Source organism: Xiphophorus hellerii, chromosome 10, assembly GCF_003331165.1.
Source record: "Xiphophorus hellerii strain 12219 chromosome 10, Xiphophorus_hellerii-4.1, whole genome shotgun sequence".
Taxonomy (NCBI): Eukaryota; Metazoa; Chordata; class Actinopteri; order Cyprinodontiformes; family Poeciliidae; genus Xiphophorus; species Xiphophorus hellerii.
In genome coordinates this window covers 19,960,790-19,973,183 of record NC_045681.1, presented here as the reverse complement: position 1 = coordinate 19,973,183, position 12,394 = coordinate 19,960,790, and the positions used below count along the sequence as shown (strand labels likewise).

The 12,394-nt window shown below is 40.1% G+C and overlaps 2 protein-coding genes across 4 annotated transcripts; one reads left to right on the top strand and one right to left on the bottom strand.

Moving 5' to 3' along the window:
- Positions 1-71: 71 nt before the first annotated feature.
- hexd (hexosaminidase d) lies at positions 72-6,206 on the top strand. Of its 2 annotated transcripts, none has more exons than XM_032574940.1 (12): positions 72-105; positions 1,382-1,470; positions 1,544-1,659; positions 2,559-2,646; positions 2,727-2,891; positions 2,970-3,153; positions 3,289-3,360; positions 4,093-4,291; positions 4,505-4,666; positions 4,740-4,847; positions 5,599-5,688; positions 5,777-6,206. In XM_032574940.1, exons 2-12 carry the CDS (start codon positions 1,387-1,389, stop codon positions 5,946-5,948), a joined length of 1,440 nt encoding a protein of 479 aa, XP_032430831.1. In that variant the 5' UTR covers positions 72-105; positions 1,382-1,386; the 3' UTR covers positions 5,949-6,206. The 2 variants fall into 2 exon arrangements, with proteins under 2 accessions (XP_032430831.1, XP_032430830.1); XM_032574939.1 differs by having other exon boundaries at positions 91-265.
- Positions 6,197-11,803, bottom strand: cybc1 (cytochrome b-245 chaperone 1). 2 transcript variants are annotated; one of them, XM_032574947.1, is made up of 6 exons: positions 11,648-11,803; positions 8,044-8,131; positions 7,882-7,923; positions 7,626-7,796; positions 7,372-7,516; positions 6,197-6,889 (listed from the first exon to the last, which is right to left on the bottom strand). In XM_032574947.1, exons 2-6 carry the CDS (start codon positions 8,129-8,131, stop codon positions 6,763-6,765), a joined length of 573 nt encoding a protein of 190 aa, XP_032430838.1. In that variant the 5' UTR covers positions 11,648-11,803; the 3' UTR covers positions 6,197-6,762. The 2 variants fall into 2 exon arrangements, with proteins under 2 accessions (XP_032430838.1, XP_032430839.1); XM_032574948.1 differs by lacking the exon at positions 11,648-11,803 and adding an exon at positions 10,145-10,167.
- Positions 11,804-12,394: the final 591 nt, after the last annotated feature.

The window sequence follows — 12,394 nt, the reverse complement described above, 5'->3', positions numbered from 1 at the left end:
GCGCTTGTGTCGGCCCACCCCATTGGCTCTCCTAGCAGAGAAAGCCTTGCTGTCATTGGTCCACGTGCAGAGTAGTTCCGCTGCAGCTAGAGGAAGCAAACAGAGGTTTGATTTTTAAGCTGAGAGCTCCTTTCTTGACCAATTTAACTCTTTGAACCACACACGCTCCAATCTTAAACGCCTTGCACGGAGCTCGCATTTTATCAGAGAGTTTTTCTTAAACTGGCTGGCAAGCCTCTTAGACATATAGGTGCTACTTGACAAGGTAGGTTATACTGACCGGAAATAGAAAAGGAAGCGGACCTTTGAGGGGCTCTGGGTCGATTGGTTAATTCTAGGTCTTCGAAGATGTATGTCTCCATTTGGGTCTAACCCGTATGCTTCTATATTCTTTTCCTGAAGAAATTCTTTATTACCAATGAATTTCACATATATATATATATATATATATATATATATATATATATATATATATATATATATATATGTGTGTGTGTGTGTGTGTGTGTGTAAATATATATATATATATACTTACACATTGTCATTAATTATGGATATAAATACACAGAAAATGACCCAGGCTTTTGTATGATACCATTTGATTGAACTAATTTTTTTTCTAAACATCATTTCCATTTATTTAACAATCTGACCCCAAATTGTTATAAAATATAAGGACTCTATAAGCGATCTCCTGCTACAGATGTTATTTATTGTAGTCACGTGACAGATTTCCGTACGGTGGACTATGAGCATATTGTAGAAAATTATTTTAAAAATACTTTGTCAGAGCGGGTATAAAGTCCAATACGGAAGCCCAGTAGCGTCAAAAACACGAACTGTTTCTTGCGTCGTTTACGGCTTTGGGTCGGGTCCCATTTTTTACCTTCTTGTTTCTCTTATTGTTTCTTCCGCTTTGTTCTCATTAACTAACAATTTCTCACCATGCGCATAAACTATTATTTGTCAGTTTTCTTTGTAGGTCATTATTTTTCATTAACTGTGGACCATAAACAATCATAAAAAAGCTCACGTCTCATGTCTAACATAAATTGTATGTTATGTTCAAATAGTACTGTATTTCACTCTGTTCCGGTGCTGAACCCTGTACGGAACAGTTTCTTGAGTCATAAAACCACACTTCCATACTGAAAAATACTTCCATCACTGACTGTATTAGCTATATTTCACATTTAAAGGAGCTGGTAAGGTATTACCCAAACAGCCGATGTACAAAATGGTAAAAGGGCAAAATAACACGTATCCAGTACAAAAAGTGTGTTCACAAACATATTGTTGCGCGTTTATTACAAGTTAAATTTTCACACATAATCAACATGCAAGACACTCGTTAAGAATGCCTGGACACATTTTTCTGCAGGCGGAATGAATCCACCGTGGCCCAAAGGAAAGAAACTGGTCCACTTGGATTTGAAAGGCGCCCCACCACGGGTTGAATACCTTCACAGGGTGAGCCTTCTCGTTCTTCTGGCATTCACACACCTGCTCAGTCGTTCCTGCTCACTGTGCTGCACCTCCTCAGCTGATCGAGCTCTTCTCTCGGCTGGGAGTGGACGGCCTGCTGGTGGAGTATGAGGACATGTTCCCCTACGAGGGAGAGCTGCAGCTCCTGCAAGCCACAGCGCAGCCCGCTTACAGGTGCAGATCAGGGTGTCACTGGATCCACACAGCTTTTTTTTATATCTGCCTTATAATTTCATATAGTAATCATTGCCGAAACGATTCATCGGATTAATCGCGATGAGTAGGGTTGCTGGAATAATCGTCAACTCATTTAGTAATCAATTAATCGTTTACTGGAGTATACAGACTCAAAGAAAACCACTCAGAGCAGTAATTAAACCAGAACCTCACTAAATATGTATAAACATTTTGCAATAAAAATAGAAACACTTTTGTCTGCAAATGTGTTAGCCACATTTCATCAAGTGGAATAGTTTCAGCTTCACCCTGTTCAAATCCCCTAAAGGAATTGGAACAGACAATGAAATGTTTACTTTCTTATTTAAAACGAATTTTAATTCTTTATTTAAATTTTTTCCATGCAATGTGCTAATTTTTCAATCCGATTAATTGACTAATAATCAGAATAATCGCTAAATTAATTGATTACTAAATTAATCGTTAGTCGCGGCCCTAATAACAGGCAGCCAATTTCATGTAACTTCATGATATATTGCAAAAGTTAAAAGTTTTTTGTGTTTTGTCATGTTACAAATCAGATTTTAGTGATTTTATTAAAGTTATTATACGATTTAGACAAGACAAATACAGAGTAGGGTAAGGGTTTTTTTGTCAGAAAACTGGCCTGAATAATGAAATTCACATTGGTATCTTACTGATAAATAGCACTGAAAATGTTTCCTTCCACCTCACAGTTCTGCTCTTACTTTAGGGTTTTTATTAGTCAATTAAAAAAAAGCTTATTGCTGTAGCATGACAAAATATGGAACAGCGTAAGTAAATTCTTTAATCGTGGTTTGCTAGCCAGTATTTCATACCTTCATCACTTCACCGATGTCGTGTCGTGTTTTTAGCCGAGAGCAGGTGCTGTCCATTCAGGAATCTGCCAAAGCAAGAGGCATGGAGGTGATCCCGCTAGTGCAGACTTTTGGACATATGGAGGTGTGGCAAACCCTTCAAATTGTCTCTTTACATTGTATATTCTGAAGTTGTTTAAGCTTTTAATCTCCCCCTTGGCGTAGTTTGTGCTGAAGCACAGGCCCCTGTGGCCCCTTAGAGAGGTCCCTCACTGCGTTGGCACCCTTAATCCCCACAAAGAGGAAGGAGTCAAGCTGGTGATGGAGATGCTGAGGCAGGTGGTTGAGCTGCATCCACATCTAAGAACAGTCCACATAGGGGCAGATGAGGTAGGAGTCTTCCTATGGTTGGAGGCTTTAAGCTCTCTGTCTTTGTCTCATACGTGTTCCCGTTTTAAATACTTTAAGGTTTACACTCTTGGAGAAGGGGAGGACTCCAAGCTTTGGCTGGCTTCAACCGGTCGCTCAGTGGAACATCTTTTCCTCCGTCATGTGACCAAAATTGCCAAGGCTATTAAAGAGGCCTGGCCTGACATGAATATCATAATGTGGGATGACATGATGAGAGACATGAGCCACGACACGTTGAAAGGTGAGGAGGAAACGCTCCGTCCAACTCAGCCAATCACCAACATCTCAAATGCTGTTGGCTGTATTTTTCTCTTCAGTCCACGTGATTGGACATGTCTTCATTTAAACCCTTCTTGATTTGATTCCCCCATGACAGCAAGTGGATTAGTAGGTCTAGTTCAGCCTATGTTATGGGACTACACCCCAAACCTGGACGTGGATAAAACTGGTAAGACACTTCTCCTGACACTCCTCAGAATCATGAGTTTGGTGTTCCTTAAACTTCTATCTTTCAAATTCTCTAATTGGAGCAATGAAAAAATCTCCACCACCAAGTTAGAACTGATAACAGAGAATGCATTAACACCAGCCCTGTTTAGTCCGCTTTAATCTAACAGTTGTCTTGAAAGTCCAATTTGTTTGTGGAGGTGTGAACACACAATCAGCTGAACCAAACCTACGTCTTGGTTCAGTAGAAGTGAACTCTGGTGATGTTCGGATGTACTGTATATATGAATGTGAATCGGATGGCTAACACAGGAAGTGGACTAAAGCGCAGACCATTCTGGGTAAATACAAAGAAAACAATTGTGCGAATCTAATGCTAGCAGGGGAAATAGCCAGTTGTCTTTTACCAAAGACAAAAGCGAAATCCTACAACCGCTAAAATCTGATGCTACTTGATTTTTGTTTAAATTTCATGAAGAAGGAAGTTGAGGTCAGTGTCTTCTTCAGAGGTTTTCATGTTGTTTGAAAAACCTGTGCCCCCAATCTGTGAAAGTAAGAAAACGTAACTAATGTTGCCAGTTTGGCTCGTAATCGAACCGGGTCTACAGAACTATCTGGTACGAAAACATTGCAAATGAATGAAAACATTTTCAATTTAGTTTTAATTTAGATTATTAAGGTCAACTGAACTCCATTGACGCCTCGAATCAAACATTCCTGACTGTGTTTTCAGTGTCTTTGCTGGAGAAGTACCATGGCGCTGGTATGTCCGATCTGTGGGCAGCCAGCTCCTTCAAAGGCTCCACTTCTGTTCACACCTGTGTGACCTGCACCCAAAGACATGTGGATAATCATCTGCAGTGGTTAAAGGTGGCTGCTTCTCTGTCTGCTGCCATTAACATGAGGGGCATCGCCATCACAGGCTGGCAGCGGTAAGAATCAGAGGAAGTGGTTCGGAAAAATATCTACACCTCCTTACTCACGTTTTGCCAAGAGACAAGCAAATTATTTGATGTGTCTTATTGCATTGGTCTGACATAAAATTCCAATAAAATATGTCCTTGTGGTTGGGAGTTGACAAAATGAGAAAAAAATTCTCAGTTCTCGATTTTCTAATTCAGTATTTCCCTTTCTCCCACCAACAGGTACGACCACCTGTCTGTACTGTGTGAGCTGCTTCCCGTGGCTCTCCCCTCCCTAGCATCCTGTCTACAGACACTTAACCATGGAGAATTCAGCACTGAGGCTCACAGAAACGTAACAGAGATGCTGGGAGTGTCTTCAGTGGAGATGGAAGCCATGGAGAGGTGAGGTCCAACACGGGTTTAGCAAACCACGAGGTCCGACTCTACGTCAAGAGTTTCTCTGTGTGACTTTCAGGACTTCCACTGGCGAGTCACTGTTCCCAGGCAGGAGGCTGGCAGAATTAATCGTTGAGATAAATTCGCTGCTCAACTCAGAAGATTTAAGATTTTTTGAAAGCAATATGTAAGTTGTCTTCAGTTTTCGCGGGAATTTGCTTTGTCGTTTTGCCAAGAATATTGTTGTTCATCAAACAAGAAAGCGACGTTTGATTTGTCTCAGAAGTCATAATGTGAAATAACTTCCCACTGCAAACACAGAGGGGCAATAACAATGTGTTTACCTGCATTTTATGCTTTCAAACATTGTAGCAAGGATTTTGATTAACAAAAATTGTACAATACCATGTACTACAAGGGAATTGATAAGTTACATAGCAACAGCGGAGGAAAAAATGGTTGCTAACTGTAACTTATACAGTAAGAAACTGCTTACTTTTTCAATTCACGCAGCCGCCATTTTGCTGTTAGCGTCTGTGAGGAAACTCTAATTTTCCGAGTTAGTATTCCAGTTGATTTCTGCTGAATTTAATTTGGAGAATCTCATCTTCCTACTATAAATGTGAGCTACCGCTAGCATTCGGCTAGCTTAGCTTACGATAAACGCAGATTTCAGTCGAAACTACAACGTGGTTAATCTGCTTTCGGTACCTCAAATCTACAAACAGTAATAAAAAAACAGCTTTACTTCCGAACTCCACAAAATAGCTGTTCCCACCATAAAACAAGGCCAGTGTTTACATCTTGCTGCTAACCTTAGCTTCAGTACGTGTTGAGAAAATGGTTTTCAATTCAGTGAACTTTCCTTTAACATGTTTAAGGCTGGACAATTTCTCTTCTTCTCTACATTTGAAGAACCGTTTGTTGTGCTTTTATAGGTTTGTAAGGGGTTGGTTCAGTCCGTACCACAGACAGAGGAAGATGGTGAACCCGTTAAACTCCATGCACATTCACAACCAAGCCTCACTGTAAGCATTTTAAATGGTTGGAACGGTGACGAGCGGTTGCTCCGTCTAGTCTAGCTTATTGTTTGGCTTCTCTCTGGTTACGTCTCAGGTACTTGGACACATTACAGAAGATGGTGGAAGCCGTGAGAAAAGAGATGGTAAATTTTTATCCAGACTCTACGGCCGATGAGTGGATCGAAGAACACGCCAGCCCTGTAGCGGCTCCACTACAGCGGATTATTGATGCCATCCAGGCCTGTGTACAGGAAATGGTGCCATGAAAGATTCAAGGCTCATTTCAGCTTAAGCATTGGACTATCTGGGATTACAACTTCCAAACATGAATGCTAAGCTAACAGAATGCTAGTGGTTGCTTATGTTTCTTTTTCTGCGTGATTCTGCATCTCCATGCAAGTTGATGTGAGCGGAGATAAGTGTATCAAAGGAAAGAGGAACGTCAAGTTTTGTTTGTCAAGAAATGAAAGATGAACAAATTGAAAAGCAAATGAATACGACAAAATAAAAACCATTCAACCTTTCTAGAATACTCATTTCTTGTTTGTTCTTTTTGTAGGCATTACCATCAGATATCATTAAACTAAAAAAAAACCCATAACATACAAAGTCTTTGGTTCGCACAAAAACGTTTTAAACATCAATATGAAGTAACAACAGACCTAATCGTGTCACCAGGAATAAGTTCCTCATGCTCAGTTATGTCTTGCACATGCATTCCTTGGACACAGAGTAGGAGAACATTCAAGAAGGTGGATCTAAGCTGGGTGAGTCCAGGAAACCGTGGGAAAAAGCACTTTCCATCGTCTCCCAAACAAAGAATTGTTATCTCAGCAGGGAGCAACACTAGATCCATAATCTAACTTGTGCTCTTAAACAGTAATTAGTTCAGAACGCATAATCTTTGCGGAAACCACAGTGTGTGAAGCATTATTTAGGGTAAAAGGCATAAACAAAACAAGGGAATAACAGTCAGAATGTGTGACGAGCCTCATTCTCTGCAATGTCTGCATTGTAGTGATGGCTTAAGTTAATTGGCCCCAAGATACACTGGGAAGGCATGTTCCATATAGTCTAGAGTCAGTCTGCCTCATTATCCGAGTCTGTGCTGTCGTCCTCTCCGTAGTCTTCGTAATCCTGCTGCTTCTGCTGCGTCTGATCCAGTCTCAGGAAGCGCTTCAACAGTGAGGCCACCACCTCGACGTCACTGCAAGGCAACACACAGAACCAGGTCACCGATGGTTCCTGGAACTCCATCACAACTTTCATAACCAAATTCAATGGCGGTTTTACACTCAATTAGCAAAAGTACTGTATGTATGTATGTACATAACATAAAGGGTTATGTTCACCTCATTCAGCTCGACTGAATAAGCCCTAAAGATCTTGTCAAGTGTTTATATTTCAAAACAGAACGGCATAAAGTGAATTTTGCATCCCACACCGGACTGATCGGACACTTTCTCGCCATCTTTTTTCCTATGCGTCAACTGACGCACCGCGACGCCCTCTTCTGGATAGCGGCCAAACTACAACACTAAAAGAAGATCTAAGCGGAGCTTATTAATTAATCGATTGGCACTAGTTTTAATCAATCAACAGTTAATGGTAAGTCGATTAATTGTTTGCGTCCCTATTATTTACAGAGACATATGTTGGATTTTCTTTTATTTCCCGCTGATAGCCTACCTACGTCCTCCCACGGTGGCACTCTGGGTGAGGGGGTAGGAGATGCCAGCTGCCAACCTCAGCATCACATGATAACCCTTCCCCAAGTATCGGACCCTCTCCTCCTCGACACAAATGTCACAGAGCTGCGTCAGGTCCAGCACGACTGAAAGAGAGAGAGAACGCATTGAGGTCCAGAGCGGTTGTGTGACGTCCTCACACTAATGGAGTCTTCCGTTCCACACAACCACCCAACACTTAGTGGTTTCACTGACTTCTCTCCTGTCCTCTCCTCCACATTGTCAGCACCAGAGCATACAGGCTGACGGTCTTGAGCTCTACCAGTTTCCTGGTCTTGTCGAACACGGCCTCCTCCCAGTCCTCCATGTTCTGAAGGGCCACAAACAGGCAGCCTGCGACGTAGAAGAGCTTCCACGGGACGCTGTCTGCGACACGCAAAGCAGAGAGCAACGGTGAGCAGTCAGTCGTTGCTTTGGGCAAACGTGGGACAATTGAGTTGAGTTTCCATACCCGAGCTGTAGTACGCAGCCGCCAGCCCTGCAGAGGCTATACCTGCAAAGCGAAAGGTTTGGGATTCTGAAGAGAAACTTAAAGGGAAACTCCAAAGTGCTTATAGGTTTTAAGGAAGTCAACTGGATCACCTGATCAAAAAAAAAACAAAGACAAACTTACCGACGAGAAGAGACCATGAGCGGATACCAGGAGATCTCTTGAGGTGGAGCAGAGTGGGACTGTTTGTCTCTACTGTCATGTAGCCCATCTGAACAGAGGCAGGAATGTTAGAGATTATGAGATTTCCTGGTTTAAAACCAGTGTTGTATAAAGTACTGAAATCTCAGAGTCAAGTAAAAGTACAAGTACCTCTCCAAAATATGACTTTGGTAAAAGTCGAAGTCACTGACTGAAATGTTACTTGAGTAAAAGTCTTAAAGTATTTGAAACTTCTTGTACTTAAGTATGGAAATTACTGTAAAAATGGATGTACTCAAGTAATGTAATGAAAAGTACAAGTAAAAAGTAAAACAAAGCAAATGCAGTTTGAATGACATTTTTTATATTTTGGTAAACTTGTCAAATACACTTAAAATAATGTACACAACCAAGTGCAGGCAAAATTAAACCTGCTAATAGATATACCTGCAGGCATCATTTAGTTAAGAAAATTAGGTGCTTTACCTATAGCACAAGGTTAACTTAACCTGCTTTACAACTGAACCAGCTTCTTAGTATACCCTCCAGGACAGAAAATACAAAGTTTTTGTAAGCCTTAAGTTTTCCCTTCAAGTAAGGTCAGTGCTGAAAATGAGAAAAATAAATAGTACAGAAAATGCGGCCAACATGAAGAAAAAGAGCTGTTACGATTACTCTACTTCACAAATCAGTGAATCAGTCAATCCTACAGTCAGTAGGTGGTGCACACAACTGGTCATTATGCAAAAGAAAAAAAGAACTGGGAGGAAAATGCAGCTTATTGGCATCTGTAAACCTGGTTTTGAACTTGCTTGCCTTTCCTATATTCGTTAAATTTAGTCTAAATTGCTATCGCTATGGCTTCTGTCCCCCCTTGAACAGAGGAGTCTAGGTAGCCTGCTACAGTCAACATTAGGCCTAAGCTAAATACACCACGTGTGGAACTGAAACAATGCCAAACAAAGTTCATTTATGGTCAAGATTTCACAATACAGTAGTGCCTAGTGACCAAGCTATAGTTACTGAAACACGAGGATTATAACCATTTCATAAGAAGTTACCTCGATGTGTTTCTTCAAGTTGGACGGGGAGTTTTTGTAAGATAGAATTTCCATGTGACTGCTACTGATTGCGAGACTTGCTTTGTGTTTAATGGGAGAAGCGAAACAGGTGTATCCTAATTAAAAGTAAAGAAATCAAGAAATGGCAAAAAATGTGGAATGAAGATAAGAAAGGAAGAAGATTATATGAAGTACAAAAGTCAGTTTGAATTCGAAGCATTAATGAACGAAACAGAAGAGAAGAAATAATAATTAGTAGATTAAGAGTAGGTCATACCTACTTAAATGACATGCTTTATAAAATAGGGAGGAAAAATAATGATAAATGTGAGAGATGTGGAGAGAAAGAAAATGTAGAACACATATTGATGAACTGTAAGTCAAATGAACTCAAAAGGGAAGAATTAAAGAGAATAGTTAGAAATATGGGGCATGAATGGAATCTTAAAGGTATATTAGGAAATGAAGGAAACATAACAGATATTCACAAATTAAGGAAAGCATTGTTTATTTATCTTAAGAATACAAAATTAAAAAGTAGAATTTAATAGATATGAAGTAATGCTTCTACACACTCATGTACAGTAGGTGGCGGTATGCACCTTAAAGTTGCTTGTGATCCCTCCGCCATAATAGAAAAGAAGAAGAAGAAGAAGTATCCTATTGGTGGTGATGAACAAGCCCAGGCACTTTGTTCGGTAGCCTACTTGCTACTTGCTAATCAGTAGGTGGGGTCAAAACACTTGCGTTTCTCTCTCTCGCTTTTTTGTAACGAGTAACTAAACCACACATTGAAAATGTATCGGAGTAAAAGTACGCAATTAAGTTCGGAAATATAGTGAAGTAAAAGTGAAAGTCATCAAAAATTTTCATACTCCAGGAAAGTATGAAGTACTCCAAAATATACTTAAGTAAAGTAGTGAAGTATTTTTACTTCGTTACTATACAACACTGTTTAAAACTATTACCAAATAAAAGTAAAGTGCTTTTGTGACCTGGTGGTGTATGTGTGATTAAATTACATTGCTATACTAAGCCAGTCCAAGACTCCTTAAGGCAGGGGCGGGCAATCCTGGTCCTCGAGGGCCGGTTTCTTGCAACTTTTAAATGTCTCCCGGGTCCAACACACTTGAATCCAACAGCTGAATCACCTCCTAAGTGCAGTCGGGTTCTCCTGCTAATGACCTCATTATTTGACTCCGGTGTGTTGCAGTAGAGATACATCTAAAGGTTGCAGGAGACCGGCCCTCGAGGCCTGGAGTTGCCCACCCCTGCCTTAACGTAACTTTTATGAAAAATATGGGTTTTTTTACATCTTTAGAAAGTGTAACAGCAGACTTGAAAGACTTCAATTTCTTCATAAACAAAAGGGATGATAGTGGCGATGTTGGTGGGCATTTGTCCCGCAATCTTAAATAAAATCTTCATAATAATCTTGTGCGCTGATCCACGGGTGCACAAGACTGTCAGTGGACAGCCTGCTGCTGCTGCACCAGCACTTTGCAGTGCAGCGTCACCACCTTTGGACGCCTTTCAGCGTTGAAAAGGAGAAAATGCAACATAAATGTGGTTGCTGTTATGTGCGAGCATTTATCTTTAGACTCCAAGGATCTACAGAGGCTCAACTTCCATCTGGCGTGCACATCTAAAATATCTCAACAATTATACTGCAGTTACAGTACTAAATGCTACTAAATGTCTAAAATTGTCCAAATCATATGTTGTTTGCGCTGGTTTCCTTTAACAGGAAGCTATTTCATTCATTCTGTTCGCCTTCTCTTAATCTCAAGCATGTTTGAGGTTCGGCTCATAAATTATTAACAACCTTTCACGACAGAAACACTTGTTACAGATATTCATCTCGCTGGCATTAGCTGCTTTTTAGACCATTTTTCCAACATTTCCACCAATATAAATCCAAAAGTCTGTCACTTAAATAAAGAGTAGCAATAATAACTTACTGTAGTTTTCTGGTAATTACGCAAGATACTAAGTATTAAATATTCTAAGCTCATTTTCCACTTGTTAGGAAGGAGCTTTATAATGAAGAAGCTGGTGGCTGAGCTGTTCTACTCCAAGCTGAAGTGACTTCCTGTTTCACCACAAATCTGCAACACTCCCTAAATTAAAAGCCGAAAGGAAGCTGAACAATTAATAGCACTGTACTTCTTTGCAAATACACTCATTTTAGCAACGAGGTTTTCTTGGTGTAAATCAACGCTTCTTTAGAACATATTTATGAATATATATTACATAATGTGTATATGAGGCACAAACTGCTTTGTCATTTCAACCCACTTAGCAGCAATATTGTCAAGAAGCGGCAACAACATAAACATATCTGTCCTCATATGTGTTTCTTTACTGCTGGATGACCTGAGCCATAAACTGAAGCTGAAACATGAAAGAAATGTTTTCAATATGAACAATCCTGAAAGTGAGGTACAGGTGAGCTCTCCATTTCATCAACTCACACCAGCAAAGACAAACAAATGCAGCCATTTTATATTTTTGTCATTCTTTACCTTAATTATATTTTTTTTCTTCCGTAAACTTTGGTCCTTGTAGATTTAAAAAGAAACAGCAATTACACGATAAAACGTGCACCACATCACTGAACTACGAGGAAGTTGAATTCAAGTTTGTCGCAACAACCGTCTTGAATGGGCGACTCTTCCTTCCTGGTTTCGTGAACTCTGATTGGTTGCGCTCAGCTGAGCTGCCTTTCAAAATAAAATCTGAAAAGATGGCTCTGCGCAGCAGCGCTTCCCGACGTCTTCACAAACTCGTGGTGTTGGAATAATTTGCATTTATCAAATCAAATTGTAAACGTTTTGATCGTAGATTGTATTTTCGATCATTTGTACAATAAATATAGATGGAAAAACGTATTGGTAAAGCGCAAAGTGAAAGATGCAGGAATGAATTTCAATCTGCCTGTCTGCTAGTTCTATAAATATGTTCCATCGTGATTGAATTCATAAAATGAAAACACAAATTATTGTGTCACAGTGTGTGGTTGAAGCACGGCCAAAATGCAGAGAGCCACTCAAAAAAGACGTTAAGAGTTAATCAAAAACAAACTTATAGGTTTTGAAACAAGGCAAAGATAACAAGGAGCGTGACTTTCTCAGCTCTGAATTTGGGAATTTGGACTCTATAAACAGATTGGACGGATCGCTTTCCAGTAATATTTCTATATGTTGGTTGGTAATAATTAGAGTTCGAAGCCAGTCTGTGATTTGCTCTGTAAAACAAACAAACTGACAACA